Source organism: Paralichthys olivaceus, chromosome 3 (genome assembly GCF_024713975.1).
Source record: "Paralichthys olivaceus isolate ysfri-2021 chromosome 3, ASM2471397v2, whole genome shotgun sequence".
NCBI lineage: Eukaryota > Metazoa > Chordata > Actinopteri > Pleuronectiformes > Paralichthyidae > Paralichthys > Paralichthys olivaceus.
This window is the reverse complement of record NC_091095.1, coordinates 21,640,821-21,657,121: the sequence shown is the minus strand read 5'-3', so window position 1 is coordinate 21,657,121 and position 16,301 is coordinate 21,640,821. Positions and strand designations below refer to the sequence as shown.

General features: G+C 41.2%; 1 protein-coding gene across 4 annotated transcripts in view; it reads left to right on the top strand.

The window, feature by feature from the left end:
- lpp (LIM domain containing preferred translocation partner in lipoma) overlaps nucleotides 1-16,301 on the top strand; it is a 150,487-nt gene that overhangs the window by 102,357 nt on the left and 31,829 nt on the right. For all 4 annotated transcript variants that reach the window (XM_020080694.2, XM_069522493.1, XM_020080695.2 and 1 more), the window contains one exon: nucleotides 7,129-7,225. In XM_020080694.2, the coding sequence (XP_019936253.1) occupies nucleotides 7,129-7,225 (97 nt within the window). The remainder of the gene's footprint in view (nucleotides 1-7,128; nucleotides 7,226-16,301) is intronic.

Genomic DNA, 16,301 nt, shown 5'->3' with positions numbered 1-16,301 from the left:
TCCGCCCTCCTAACATCCACATCTGTCCACAGAAGAACTCTCATCCGCCCCTGGCTCAGACTCCATGAAACGTGTGCACTTTCTAAACATTTTCTCTCATCAAGAAAGCGTCTGTGAGTGGATCAGGCTTTTGCATATTCTGGAGTCCAGTAATTTGGTGGTAGTCTTTGGTCAGGAGTTATCCTCCAGGGTGTCATTCAGATAAACCACGTGGCCGTTTAGGTGGAAAGCAGAGTGATATATCATGGTTTGCCTCGGAGGCAAAATTACACAGGAGATCGACAACACCGTGTATTACAAAAGGGAAGTGCAGGTTGCCAATACATCGATTCGAAGACATAACCTGTATGAATCTTCATTATGTCCACCGCGTGTGTTTAAATATAGATCTGTGTTACCGCGTGAGGAAACGTTAGGGAAAACTGCATCCTGTGTAATGTAGTGTTTGCTACATTCACAGGATTGTAATGGTACACAAAGAGATGCCAAATAAGTTCCATCTCCGTCCCAACAATTTGTGCTGTCATTTGTTGTTGTAGGTTTTTTTTTGTTAAGGTTTTTTTTTTTTTTTTTTTTTAGATCGCTTGTGGCACCCCTCTCTACACTCTCAGATTTTCAAATATCTGTTTGCAGGGGGATGTGTCAGTTCCTAACAGATGACCTAGTTTTTACTCACGCACAATCTTACAAACATTGAGAGGCCCCTCTACATACATTACATGTCGGTGAACGCTCTGATGTTCATCCCTTTAAATGAATTCACTTTACAGCGAGAGATTTGAATGGCTGTGGAAAATGTCAATTATGGAAAAGGTTAATTTTTAATTATCGCTGGCTGCTCTGTACACAGCTGCTCTACAGTTGACTGCTATTTTTTTCCCCAGCATTTAATTGGAGCTGAAACAGCATGACCTATTTTGTTTGGAGAGAATGTATACTTTATCTGTGCCTCCTCAAAAGGTGGCCTTGAGCTTAATTTGCAGCGCTGCGATGCTTCTTCTCCAAATGTAATGCACTACAGATCACTCATGACCTGTTTAACATTGCGAGCAGAAAATTCATCTACTGGATTACATAAAGCCACTCACATGTGATTCCTCTTACAGACTTAACACGCTCTTCAATTAAACATTAAGCTGCTAGAAGAATGACAAAGCACGGATCAACAAAAAAATGTTTTGTCCCGATAAACTCTTGGATATGAAGTGGGAAACCCGCCGCGTTATCAAAACCAGTTGTCCATAACTCTCAGTTCTTTCTGCTCAGTCTTGTGAATGAATCACAATAATCAGGTTTCTGTTAAAGAGCGCTGCTGTGTCACCACGTCACAAATCATTTATGTCAAAACAATTGGAGAAAATTCTGTCCCTGCACTTCATCACAATGTGCTGTGAATCAAATAAAGCCATCCACTTTAAACAGATGCCTCATCCACTCATTTAAAAAAAGAAAGCATCTTAGAGTGTTTAACCCATATGTATGATTCTAGATACACGACATTCTGTAACCCCCTCCGCTCAAAACTCTCACTCGCTCACACACACACACACGCAAACACAGTAACTCAGTGAAAGGATAGTGTGACTGATCCAGCAATCCTTTTATTGTTTTGGTAAAACAGAGTCGCCTAAGCTGCTATAATCACCCGTTTAGTGTTGTAGCAATAAATAATTTCCCCCCCCAATCGAATAAAAACATTTTTCCTCATGAACCTTAACTAATGGAATTGTCCATTTGCTCTTGTTGTGGTTATTACTGATATTATTATTAATAAGTCATTTCCCTTTCAAAGGCTCTGTGTCCATTTCCAATTATACTATTGTGATTTAAGGAGACAAAAAGGCAGAATGTCAGATTGTCAGCTGACTAAAGCTTCTCTCTTCTTAAAAGCCTGAGTTAAAGCCGCTGTTCTATTGACACTAAAGAGCATTTTGTATTGTAAAGTCCATCATCATTTAATCTGTGGATAAATATGCGCGTGAGTGATTATGTCTTCCTTCAGTTTGTGCTGATCGTGCAGGAAAAAGCTATTGTAAAAAGGAAGACAATAGTTTTTGGTGTAAGGTGGAATATTGCGTTCACAGGAAGTAAAGCTTACTGATGGATAGATGAGTGCAGGTTTAGCAGCACAGATTAGTGTTGTTTAACGGTTGTCTTTCACTGTGCTCGCTCCGCAGTGCTTTTACTTTCCCCCTTCTGGTTATCACTTTCAGCTCAGTGGTTTGTGCTGTTTGTGCAGCGGCTCTCAATCTCATTGTCTTTGCACATTGCTTTTGAACCCTGCATAAAAAAGGACTGGCCTAAATATGAGGATGCAGCTCTTGATTCTTCAAATGTTAGACTGAAATTCGAAGTCTCCCCTCTTCTTGTGCAAGAAAATATAAACCATAGTGATATTGCAGCTCTTGGACAAAGAGAAAACAGCCCAGCATAGGCTAAATTTGTGTTATTTAAATGTTTCCCTTTTTCAACAATATACATTAGTTGTGTGGTTTAATGTAACCTTGTCAATTATTACATTGTAGATGATTTTAGACAGAGAGCCCGCGCTGCTGCTTTTAGTTGTATTCATAGGAGCTGTACTTACAAAGTAGTCTTTGTTTAACTTTGTCAGAATCAGAGTTCATTAACTGTAATTGGGGAAACCTGGACGTGACGTCATGACTATATTTCTCATCCTGAGATGACAGTGCGCTGTACCTTGCAGTGATTCTAATCATGACTGATTCTTATTACGACACAGGGTGACATAGAGAGCAGCTCCTTTAAACCAATATTAGCAGGTATACACAGGTTATTTAAAAATGTGTTCTCTCACTTTAAAAGGGCAATTTACTCCTTTGCCATTGCTTCTAGAGGAATTTACCTTTCTGTGTTTTTTTTCCGTGGTGCGTCATGTTTGACATCACAAACAGCGAAACAAATACATCAGAAGAACTAACAATGATAATATGTACCCAGCTGTCATTTTATTAAGTACACAGCTAAATCTAACCCTCAATGAAGCTACTGTTGAACTGCACTACATTATTCTGAATGTTGTCTCTAATCTAACACCTTCATGCAAATCACACATTATAACGTTCAACAAGATGGGATTTTTTTAGCATGTTAATGCTTCTTTTTCCTGCATGAGTTTCAGATAGGTGTGGAGTACCTAATAAACAGGCAACTCTTAATGCTTCTTATTTAAAATAAAGAGAAGTTTTCAGTATGTCTGTCAGCTGTATTTCTAGATACAAAAAGACACAATGTCATTCTCATGCTAATATATCACTTCGGTGATGTTTTATCTATTTTGTGTATGTATAGCAGAGTTGACCTGTGCTGGGTCCCACCATTATTCCACCTGCAAATCTCTGCGTTCCCATCGTTCTGCACATGGTGGGTGATGATATGCAAATAGTTCCAGCTTCCTGCTCGCCTGCGCTCCTTTGTTCCACCTCCACTAACAAAGGTGTAGATCAGATGCCCTGAGAACAGTTGTCTCTCCTGTTCACTCTCTATCGCTGCGGTGGAGGCAGGAGACAGAGCCTGAGGTTTGGTTCTTAGCAGGACACGATGTTGTCAGGGCATCAGGTGAGAGCGCTGCACCGAGCCCCCTCAGCCCACCCCCACCCTCCGCTCCTCACTTAATCACTTCTGACACAATGCCAATTCCACAGTGGGTGGCACACACAGCTTTATTCATAGATGTGGCAGCCGCGCACCGATCGGATCTCAGATTGTGTTCACCTTTCATGCTGCATCAGGTATAGCACGGTGGTCACTTCCAGATCTTTCTGTTGTTTCTGGATTGTAAGTGGTCTGGCATTAAACAACGCTCCAACAACCATTTGTCAAGTGGTTGGCATTTGATGGTCCATCAGCATGACTTTCAGGGGTATTACAACCGATAGGCTTTCTGCCATTAAAAAGCAGAGAGCAGATGACCTGAAACTATAAGCCTCTACGTACGGGGAAAGAGTGGAAAATAGGTGCAGCTGTTAACCCAGTCACTGAATTTAAGCTCCAGCTTCAATGAAACCGCAACTGAGTGTCCTGAGGGCGTAGGCAAACAATTTACTGAATTGAGCCAGACATAACTGAAAAGTCATGTCTGAGGCACGTCCATGTATAGCCGCTGTACGGTTACTATTGTTGCCTCTGAAAAGCTGAAGAGGAACTGCGGAGCAATCATAAAGCATGCAGGGAAGCAATTTCTTTCTCTTATTCAAGTGAAAAATTATTCTGTGCTGTCACAAAAGACTCCTTAACAAGGTGCTTTAAACTCTCTGGCAGTGCATTGCTGCGGGGTGTCAAAAAGTGGATAAGGTATAAATGAAGCTTAAACTCAAAAGTCTGTTTCTGGTAATAGCAGCATTTCATTCCCTCTCCAATGTGCTTTTGATGTGGAGCTAAGATTAACAGTGTTAAATCATTCTCTTCACTGTCTCAAACTCACAACACGGGCATAATGAGCAGGATGTTGAGAACAAGAGTGTTTCTTTGAGGTGTACTAACACTCTGCGCACTTATTATATTTTCTTTTGTTCAGTTGTTGAATTGGAATTCAACCCTTGGTATATACACCCCTTTTGACCATTGTGTATTATTAAAAAAAAGTCATGTATTTTGAGGTGACAAAGGAGGAATACCCAAAAATTCAGGAATGTTTCTTTCAGCTCCTCCTAATCCTCCATCATACAATCCTGGCCATTTATGCTTGAGTGGCTGAGGCGGCGCAAGGTGCCAGGGAATCCAGGGAATCCGGCCGAGCAGGAAGATTTGCACGTCAAACGTGTCGATCCCTCAGAGTTAATGAGGCCTGTTGTTTGGGCTTCCATTATCAGGCTGCTGCATCCCAGGCCAGGCCTGAGCACAAGTCATGCATCATAAAGTTTAGACCCTCCTTGATACATTGTGGACAGTAAGTAGAGCTCAGCAGTTCTCCTCCGTCTCTGTAAATAAATGCAGTAGACCATTGAATGTTCTCACAGCAGATAAAATAGACAATTGCAGTGCCACCTTTAATGTATTGTAAACACAATACACCAATTTTATACATTACTAGTGCAGTGTCAGTTCAAAACCTGTCTGTTCTGAATGGACTGTTCTCTTGTCCTGTGTCAGCGCTCTGGAGCTACCTCCGAATTATTTTCATTATTGAGTCCTCCTCAAACAGTTCTACGATATACTGTCACTTTTTTATTGTTTGTGTGCTGGACGTTGTGTGCAGAGCTAGAGCAGTCTAGAGTGCAGAGTGAGGTTAGAAATTTTTATGTTCATCCTACCTGGTTTCTAAGATTTTGTCGTCAATGTCTTTCATTCAAAGAAACCAAATTTGCTTCATTACTAGTAAGTTAGTTTATTTAGTTATTTTTGATACATTCATTTCATGTCAGCTACTTCAGAGGTCTGTTAAGCAATCAACTAATCTTAAAAATAAAAGCTCTGTAACTCAGCTTGATATAAAGTGTTTCAGCAATGAAAACAATCTCTTTTTTTAAGACAAATTGCTAAACAAGAAGTGATTCTATGAACATTGTTGCCATGACGGAGATCAGCCCCTGTGCTGTGTGTCAAAGTCCGATATTGCAAAATACAAAGATCTAATTATCTAAATGATCTGGCAGCGATTTTGACCTGCAGTCATTTACCACTGCTGCAGTTTATCTGAGGACGTAGAAGTGGACATGTTCAACTCAGTTGCTGACTGACTGCCCTGCCCCTACTTTCCTCCTTATTACATTTTGATCAAAATTGAAGGTACCATGTTTCTAAATCGCACCAAACTGGGCACTGCACTCTCTTGGGCCATTACCAATATGCAAGCCAAGTGTGAAGCCGAAGTTAAACGGTTTGCTGGATATGTGTTACACATACATGCATACAGACAGACAGACAGAGAGACATTTGTGGAATTAGTAGGTAGATGTGTTGTTGAATCCTTGACTGACACATACAGTGAGTCCAGGTGATTCAGTCATCAATAAAACCAGAAGGGTTGTGTGACAGGGTCTGTCCCTCCTTTCATTCTGAATACAAAAACAGTTTTCACTCAATCTCTATTGACAAATCTGATTCCTTTATGGGACACAAATAAATTAGTACAAAACCAGACTGGCTGCTAACATTTACCCAGGTCCCAGACGTCACAATTAGGACCACCTCAAAGGTCAACGCAGATCTTGGCTCGCGTAACAATATTGAAAATCAAAACTAGTGTTAAGATCCGGCCCCGGATCTAGGGAAGGTCATCTAAGTGTCACAGATTTCTGAAAAAGCTCGGCTGCGCAGCACGAAATGTGTCAACTTCAGGCCTCTGAGGTGTTTGCAAAGGACTCGCACACCTGTGACGGGATTGCACCATGAGCCAGGGCTCAGGGAGGGAGAGAGGGGAGCTGTGTTCTGTGCTTCTGCGAATGATTGGCAGAAACTGTCAGGCACACCACGTCAGTTCCATGCAGACACACAGCAGGCGGATGCCAGAGACTGCATGATAAGGAGGGCAGGCTCACAAGGAAGAGGCATCTTCAGAGAGTTATGTCATCCTTCTGAAATCTCTTAAAGATTAGGCCTCAACATGGCTCACACCTAAAGTCTTTAGTGCTCAGAGTATGTCTAAATAACTATCTCCTGACCTATGACCCAAATGGAGTTTAAAAAGTAGCTTTCTTTTTCGGTTTCTTCCCTCTTTTCTTTCTCTTATCATTATATTTCCAAACAGGAGGATTAGTCAGGGTCACATTTTTGTCCACATGCTTGAATTGCACAGAAGGATATGCGCAACCTTCTGGGCTGCACACCACTGGGGCCTGAGCCAGGGTCAGATATCTCAGAGGAGAAAGGCAGACTGAAGACTATCCACTGCATGTTAATTACAGTCAATGTGTTTTGTTTGACCTTGAGACAGGGCCTCATCCTGATTTATTGAAGTCATGTTTCTTGTGGCTATTTTAGGTGAGCCTAGATGTATCTTTTTAAGCATTATTGCACTATTTTCATTTTTTGGCAGCATTTACATTGCATGAACCACAAATGACCCTCATGAGTCAGGTGGAAATGAATGCAAGAAAGTGCTGAAATCGTCCTTGTTAACTTGGTCAGTGTTGTGTATCATAACTATATTTCTTTTCTGGTCCTCAGGGCAGTGCTCCTATGGCCCACCCTGAAGACGAGCTGGAGCGCCTGACCAAGAAGATGCTGTTTGACATGGACAACCCTCCATCTGAGGAATATTTTGGTAAGAATCATCTTGTATAACAAATTTGGATATGTCGCAGTGAGAGAGATTGTGTGAAGCAATGGTAGGATTCCATTTATCTTGGTGAAAGATGACCCAGCAATATGGTGATTCACTGCTGCTCTGTCTTTCTTTTGTCACTAATTTCGAAAAGAAATTCTGTGTGTCTGTTGTACGATTCATCCTCAATTCTTGTGACGCGATTTAACAAATAGAATTCTAAGGATAAAAAAATAACGTGCCTCGGAAAAAGGGTGAGCAGCTTAATGTTTTTTTGTTTTAATGATCAGTACAAATGCTGAAACTGTAGTGCCTCATCCTATTTCAATCTTTTAATTTTTGTAAGATTTGTGTGGAAAGGTAATCGGGCACGACTCAATTACTTTCAATTATGATTACGGCTTCAAATGATTATGAAAACAAGTTAACTAAATATTATCTCACATTTTGTATTGCAATGAAGCTCTTGTTTTGTCTTGCTTGATGACGCCCGGGCCACACTACCTGAGTCAGAGGTATTATGACTGTATTTCCTGGAATAACAGTCGGGTTATGTACTCAACTAAATGCCAGGACACTCCAGTGGAACGTACATTGAAAAAAAGTCCAACATCTTGCGTGCATTCAGTTCACCTGCCACACACACAAGACGTAATGTGAAGTGCACAGCAGGACATCAAGGTAAAGTGACCAAAACGATCCAGATTCATGATAAGACACCATCTATTAGTTAATTAAATAAATATGATCGTCAGTCAGTGTAGACACTCAAATCTGTTAACATGGGCAACAAAATTATTTATTTTTCAATAAATGCAGGATTTAATGCAGCATTTGTTACAATATTGGGTAAAATTATGATTTTTGCCATAATCAAGCAGCACTAATAGTTACTTGTTTGGTTGTTTTAAATCTAGTAAATGGATTAAAAATAGTCATCATACATATATATTGATTTTTGTATGTTTGCTATTGTTGCAACAACAATTACTTCACAATCTATCACTGAAATAGTCCATGACTCACTGTTTCATTCACATGTAGCACTGACACTGGGAAAACTTTGCACCCTGACACGTATCTTTTTTGATAAATTACAAAAGCAGCTCTGAAATCTTACGCAGAGGTCGTGTGATCTCATGAGGAGCAGCTCACTCTCTGGCTTTTCACTTTGATATTTTATGGAAGTAGAATCAAAGTTGTGCCTCCCAATTACTCTTAAGAATTTGTCATAAACTGTAGGTTGTACTATTAAACGGACCTGCCTCATTTCTGGTGGTGAAGGCTAAATAAAACAATGTGGGATAATGGGTTAATAGACTAAAACTGGCATAAGCTTTCCTAGATTAGACTACGCAGTGACCCACAAAGTTAGTTTTGTGTAATAAGAACAATGTTTTTACATAATAGCTCCACCATTGAGACTGAATATTGAGCACAGTGCAGGTGTGTGAGATACAGACTAAACCTAACTAGTATTCTTGGCACATTATCTATTTATTTTGTCTGTGTAGATACAGCATGTTTACCAGTCTAGGAAGCAGTCCTCAAGGTAGTCTGTCTCAAGTCTGAGACCCTTTTGGGAATCAGTGTCAGTAGTAGTATCAGTGTGATCAAAGTGTGAGACACAACTTTTGCTCAGGGTGTAATAATAATAATAACAGTAAAGAATCTAGGCAGATAATATCCTGTTTTGATTGTCCAGCTGTGTTCAACTGTTTTTTTTCCTGAAACACTTAATATTAATTTTGTTCTTATTGAAAAAAATAAAAACATTAGTGCCAGGATTAAAGAAAATACAATTTTTTATACAATTTTGCAAAATAGGATTCAAAATACAAGGATTCTTTGCATTTACATTTCATTTCTATTTTTCCGCCTTCTACACCCTCTGCTGCCAGCGAGTGCCATCCCTCTGCTTCTCTAGCTTCTCTAGCCTTTAATCCCCTTTGCCCTGGAATTAGTTCCCATGCCCATTAGATACCTCTCTCAATAAATTCAATGGGACTCTGGAGCAGGCTTTATATCAGCACATAATCACACAGCACACCATGATAACGTGGAGGTGTATTATAGCTACAAGAACATGTATTTAACCGGCATTAAGGGATATTCGGCCTCACATTGGTGCGCTCTGATGTAAAGACCTTAATTGGTTCACATTAGACATAGGTCAAATGGATCTGCTGGCTTAAGCAAAGTGTAGTCATTTTACAGAGGAATGGCCCTCAAAGCCTTGTTGGCCTAATTTCTGCATGAATGTGTATGCCATGCAGACCTGGCATGAACTCTTCTCTACAGCTATACCATGCATGCAATGGTCACTGTTTGCTAACCATGAGGCTGACTGGCTGAGGGCTGGTTAAACGAGGACATGTGAGTTGAGAAATGGGTCATATGTCAGCTGAGGTAGCCAGAACTAGTTAGGGATAGCATGCGCGTAGCCGGCTGACAGTGGCTGGCTGTTACTGGAGAGGATAGGAGGGAGGAGGGTCATCTTGTGGTTAAACTAGGCGACAGCTGAATTAACTGCAAGATAGTAAGAGGATGAGAGCAGGAACCCACAACTGAGGTGACTGCAGGGACTCATTAGGAGAGAGTTCAAGCGCAGGCACATGCTGTTCTGCAAACCCACAGAGCCTCCTTTCTCCCCCGCTGAATAATGTACATATAGTCACCGCAGCAATGTTAAAATTGACTTTAGTCTGGCATGTTTTCCGACTGCATATGCAATTCTGTGGGAGAATCGGTCCCAGAGCACGAGACTTTTGTAATTACAAAGAATCTGATGGCGCACAAGCCTCTTCTTTTGGCGGGGTACAGGGGGAAAGAGGGCCAGCAGTTGTTGAAACCCTCAGGCTAGTAATTAACAAGATTAATCAAAGTGGGGCTGCGATCTCTAGTGCACGACTGGACTGGATCATTGTCTTCCTATAGCAAAGTTTTATTGGTGCCACTAATGTCTTTGATGAGCTTCTAATCTGAAAAAGATATAGTGAGTTTTCACAGGTCCAGAGGGGTTTCAGTGGAATTGAATTAATGTTACACTCTGGCTCTGTGATGTCACAAGGAAACTTTTCAACAGACTCCATCTCTGGCTCATAAATTACATACATAACATTATTGTGACATTTTACACCAACAGCAGTCAAGCAATTGCGCCGGACATGCATTGTCACACACAAATGCTCCTCAAACTGTAAAAAACCTGAAAATGATACATTAGAAAAGAACGGCTTTTCTTGTGAGAAACCCAGTTTGCGAGCCAGAAATTCCCCCTCTGATTGAAGCTTCTTTGAAAAGCCACTGATTAGTCCTGATTTAGAGTTCCAGATTAGATTTGAGTAATCTGAAAGAGCCTTTTCTCCAAATGTCATCATCCGTCATATTTAATCCACTTAGATTGTGCGTAGGTGTACTGTGTTTGTGGAAATCTAATAAGACACAGCTACTCAGCTTGCAGTACAGATGCCTTGGCATCAGAGGAACTTACGATATTTTGTCATCACGACATTTCTGTCAACCAAAACCAGGACGTAAAGCTGAATAATTGAAAGGATGAGATGCTTTGCATTATTTACAATTAGTGTTGATGATACTTGTGCAGTGTAGTTCATTCTGCCGCAGAGAATCTGTTTTTATTCCCCCTTTAATACCAAAATGACAAGTTGAGAAATCCTCCATGTGATCCCAGACTTCAGTTTTCCACTGTATAGAATTAAGAAAGATGTGAAATATTGATATCCAATCAATATTTATACCGAGTGATTTTACAGAGAGGTCTTTGAGCAGTGGCATAAATGTTTTGTAATGTTATTACCAGACAGTGGAGAGAGAGTCATTGGAAATTAGCAGGGAGCGTCATATGAGCGTACTGTACTCCACACAGGACTCTCAGCTGTCTGGTTTTAGCTAGCTTTTGTTTTATGATAAGAGAGAAGAAGATCCAGAGAAGAGAAGGAAGGCTTTGCTATTTTTCATCATAATGTCAGTTGGAGGAGCCCTCATAATTTATGAGACACCTCACATTAAAAGTTCATGAGGAATCTTGGAAGAGATACAAATGGCAGTGTAACTCCAGAAACGGTGCAGGCCAGAGGAATCGGAACAGATCAGCTAAGGTAATTGGGTCAGAAAAAGTTTAGGTTCACACAGTACACTCTGGTGGAGCTGCCTTTGTTTCTTTAAAACACAACCAAGTATCATAACTTAATGTATTAATAGGCTTCCAGTTTAGACAGCTTTGTGCATTGTCTAAGATACTCTGGTGGAAGTGATTTGCATATTACTGAGGTCGCCCTCAGCAACCTCTCAGGAGTTTGCTTTTAGATGTGCCTCTACATGTCATAACAAGTGGGATGTGTGTCAGAGTAAAACCTTTCTGCTGCTTTAAAATGAGCCCCCCCCTTGACTCAACTGCACTTCCTCACCAATCTCCACCTCCACAGTCTCCAAACGCCTTTAGCCAACCATCTCCCCCTAAATTAGACGTCTGTTTCCATTTAGTGTGAAGCTTTACCTTTAAAGTCGTGTTCATTTCTAGCGTTCACTCGGCATGTACACAAACAATAAACAAGAACACCAGTAAATATTGAGGTGAAATATGGTAATACCCCTAAAATTACAGCACTTTCAAGTAACATGCTGCTCAGGAAGAAAACATACAATGTTGCAATTCAAAATGTCTAAAAATGATTTGTCCTCAGTTCTATATTTTGTTGACTATATTATGTTTTCAACAATGTTCATACTCCCCAATTATATTCAAGATATCAGTACGTTTTAGTTTGTATAAAATAATTTCATCAGATCAGCTTTACACGACTTTACCATTCTCTGCTATAACTTCCAGGGCAAACAACAAAAACACACTGCTAGTCAGTTAGGGCTGCTGCACACTAGAGGATAATCTGTCCAATTTCTGACCCGCTTCGCCCATTCCAACAATTGACGCCACTGCTATCTAAATATCAAACACATTTGAGATGTTAAGCAGTTGTATAGCTGCCACTAAAAACAACTTTCAACCAAATTCCCTACTCACTTCTAGCTTGCACTGCAAATTGTATGAGCTAATTTCACCTTCCCAGCGATGAATTCGTCCTTTTTTCACTTTTATTTGTTTTCCATTTGTTTTGTTTTCGCAAAACAGAACACAGACAAGTGCAGCAAGCTGATAATGTCGGTCCTTCTCCATGTTTGTTTTTCCTCTGATGTCATGTTAATAATGACGTTTTCCACACTGCACTTCAGAAGGTGGTGGTAATGCAATTGCTAATGTGAAATCCTTTCTTACAAACAATCTGGACAAATCATCAGTTAAACCAGTCATTAGGTCCGTGATCTCTCACATGTTTAAGATTGGTTAAGAGTTGAAAATCCTCTATTGTGCACCAGAACATAGCCAGTCAGCAGTTTTTTCCTTCCACTGTTTGTTTTGGTGACAAGATGACCAACAGTGATTAAAAGAATGCTATGAGAAATTAGACATTTCTTTTTGTTACAGTCTCCTCATCCTGCCACACAGATTTGTTGATTTTATTTGGCATTATTTTTCTTTCACTGTGAAGCAGAAGTTCCAGTGGACGTCTAAGTCACATGTTTCATGTTCACCCTGATTCCTTCACTAGATCTGTTTCACATCTTGTTTTTGTCAACAAAAGTGAAAATACACATAAAAACTAGTCCCTTCAAGGGTTCAGTGTGAAGAATTGACATCTAGAGGTGAAGTTTCATGTTGCAGCTGAATGCATTGCACCCTCCCCTTCCTGAAAATGAAAGAGAACCTGTGGTGAACTTCAGTTGTCATAAGGTTTTAGTTTGTCCAGTTTCAACGACAGCAAAAATCATTGCGGCCCCCCCATGTAAATATAAGTTTAAGTTTCTTAATATAAAGGGTCAGTTCTATGGTAAAAAAAAAAAAAAAAAAAAAAAGTTCATACAATTTAGATGAAACACACCAGTGAAAACATCACTAGGATTATTTTAAATTCAATTTCTGCCAAAAATCCCTTTCACCTAAATCGTACACACTGGACCTTTAAGAAACCACATTTGGATTCACTAGATCTGGATTTTTACTTCAACTTGAACCAAGTTGCACACAGTCAAAAACTCACCCAATCTCGCAATGTTAAAATAGGTTAAAAAAAGTTTATGGATGTGCTCGCTGATCCAGATCTGCACCCATTGAATGGGTTCTTCCTTGACACATGTCCCATCCAAGTTTTGTGGAAATCTGTTCTGTTGTTTTTGTGTAATTGTGCTCACAAACCTACAATACAACCAACCAATAAACAGAGGAGACAACATAACTTTGTTTTTGTTGAAGGTAATAAGTGCATGAAAACCTGACCAGTGACAGTCTCGCCCTAAATTCAAACTGCATTAACAGGAAACAATCCATGCATGTGATCCAGTTAAATATTATTAATGCTAGCCACACTGTTTACTGTTCACGTCCATTAAGCTGTATCCCAGTCACTATGTATCCTGCATATACTATTGTCTCTGCTCATAAAACCGGGCAGCTTTTATTGTGAAGCCGTCACAGGAAATTCAGTGCATTTGCCAACAAGGTCAGCTCTGACACTGCTTGTCAGATGCATGTCTTCATGACTGACTTCTTTAATTAACAGCAATGTAAACATATACACCTGCTGCTCTTCTGCCATATCTCTGACAAAAGTTAGACTTTAGGAAAGTGTAAAATGTAAAAGTAAGCAGGAGAAGAAAGACACATGTATGCAACCTTCTGTCCGTACTCAGTGCAGCGCTTATTTTGTTCGTATTTGTGCATGTCAGAGCAGTACCATTGAAATCCACGGGGGGCATTGTAACCATTAGTTCAACCATAGGACAGAAAGAAGAAGTTTCTGCTGTAGCGGAACATTGTTAGGAGACACTTTGCGAGTTTGTATGAAACTAAAGGCAGATGTCTGTGATGTTGTGATGTTCAATTTACAACGTTGTCTCGTTTGCCTCTTCCACAACGTCCTCCACTGTCGCCATGTTAGATGTGTCAGAAACGATTGCCTCTGTGTTGCCCTCCAGTGGATGTATTGCATTACAACCCTGCCAACGTAAAGGAGACATAGAAAAATGTGTTCAGTGAAATGGAGGGATCTGTTTTCGTTGATTAAGGCAGCACAAATTAACCTTAACATGTAATTAAATAGCTGAATAAAAACAAAGCATTTGGTAAAATGTAAGTACTAAATCACAACAAAGCCCTGGACTTGTTTTTGACACAATTAGAAGAAAGCAATAGAACAGTTTGGTGTAGATTCATCCTTTACCCAACCTGCCCCCATTTCCCCCTACAACAAACTCCTTGAATAGGCCCTTTACTGTGAAGAGCCTATTTCCTCTTTCACTGTCAGAGTATTTCCTCCATTCACAGTGACTGAGTGTTGGCCATGACTTTGTTGTGCTGTGCTCCATGTGTATGTGTATGTTAGTGCAGTCACTGTGAGACAGAGGAGCATAATGCTGCTGGAAGGAGGTCAGAGACCACCCGAGGGCAGGGAGGCATCATATGAGGCAGTCTGGTGACATGGCAACTCATCTAAAGCCCATGCATCACTATACCACCTACAGTGGATTATAATGTACGACTGCAAAAGACTAGATTATACAACACAATAGCCAAGGATGAACCATCGTAGCTGCCTTGTATAAGGAAAACCTACAGTATGTCAGTGTGAGGCTGTAGATTTGACTTTCAGGATTATTTTTTTCTCCTGAAAATTATGTTAAAACTGTAATTCAGTTATTTTATGAATGAGATCAGTTTTTCTGCTATGTCATCATCTTGCTTGTAACTGGTCATAAGATGCTTTCAATACTTAATCGTATTTGGCGCTATTTTTAGCATGGGGGTCGGTTTTACAAAGCTTTAAGTATTTTTTTGTTTGTTTTCAGTGTTGTTCATGGATCCTCCAAGCCACTTGTTTCCTCTCATTATTTTGTCCCAGTGCTGCCACTGACCTCGCAACGCTGCTTTCTAGTTTCTCACCGGATGCCGTGTGCCAGCACGGGGGGCCTTGTCTTTGTGGCGTCACAAGCCCACTTTTTTGGCAGTGGTTCACGTGAGGTGACTGCCCCATCCGACCGCCCCCACCCCACCACCACCCCCCCCCTCTTCTCCCTCCCCTTCCTCCCCCGGCAGGCTCGGCACTTGCTATCCTGCCTCGTTGAGACAGCTCCACTGAGGCTTGCAAGATCAGCTGCCGTGCGAGCCCAGCTGAGGCTTCCGGGCACTCACGTTGCTAGATTTCATTTGAGAGTGAGCGTTTGACCTCAGGAATGAGTAGGCATCCGCATGCTCATGCACGCAAACGCAGACGTACTTTACAAGCACACGGGTGCGCCCTGATAAACAGCATATAAACACACGGACATCTTTGAGCCCACAGCTTGTCCATATACTCTGCTGCTTGCTCGCGCACACACGCACACACACACACACACACACGCACACACACACACACACGCACACACACACACACACACACACATTCACCTGCTCCCTGCCTTTCTTCTCTCTCTCTCTCTTTCTCTCCCTCTCTCTCTTTCACCCCATTCGTCAGCCCCGCTCGCTCACTGGCACCCCTCCATGTCGCCCCTGCCAACCTGTTTCTAAAACATGTAACCTACACTCAGCACCCCCTTGCACCGCTGCCGCAGGCCATGACAGGCCGGGCTGTAATGCTTAGTGGCACAGGCTTGCCTCTCCTCCATCCTCCACCATCGCCCCAGCAGTTCTGCAGATTGCTATTTGCTGACATTGGGAATGAGATTAAAGGCAGGGGTTAGGAAAGAGGCATTCAGAGATTGAAATGCAGCGATGACAGCTATTTCTCTTGTCATCCCAAGGCAACTGAAGGCCACAGCATTGTCAGGCTGCGCAGGGGGCAATCCGAAGCAACAGAGTAGATTAACCTCGAGGGGATAGAGATGAAACAGTGAGCAAATGGTGGCCCCTGGCACTTCAGTGGCTGGCAGTTACACGCCTAATGTGTTCGGCAGACTTATTTTCTGCCGTTAACCACTCGCTGACCTATTGTTTATGTCT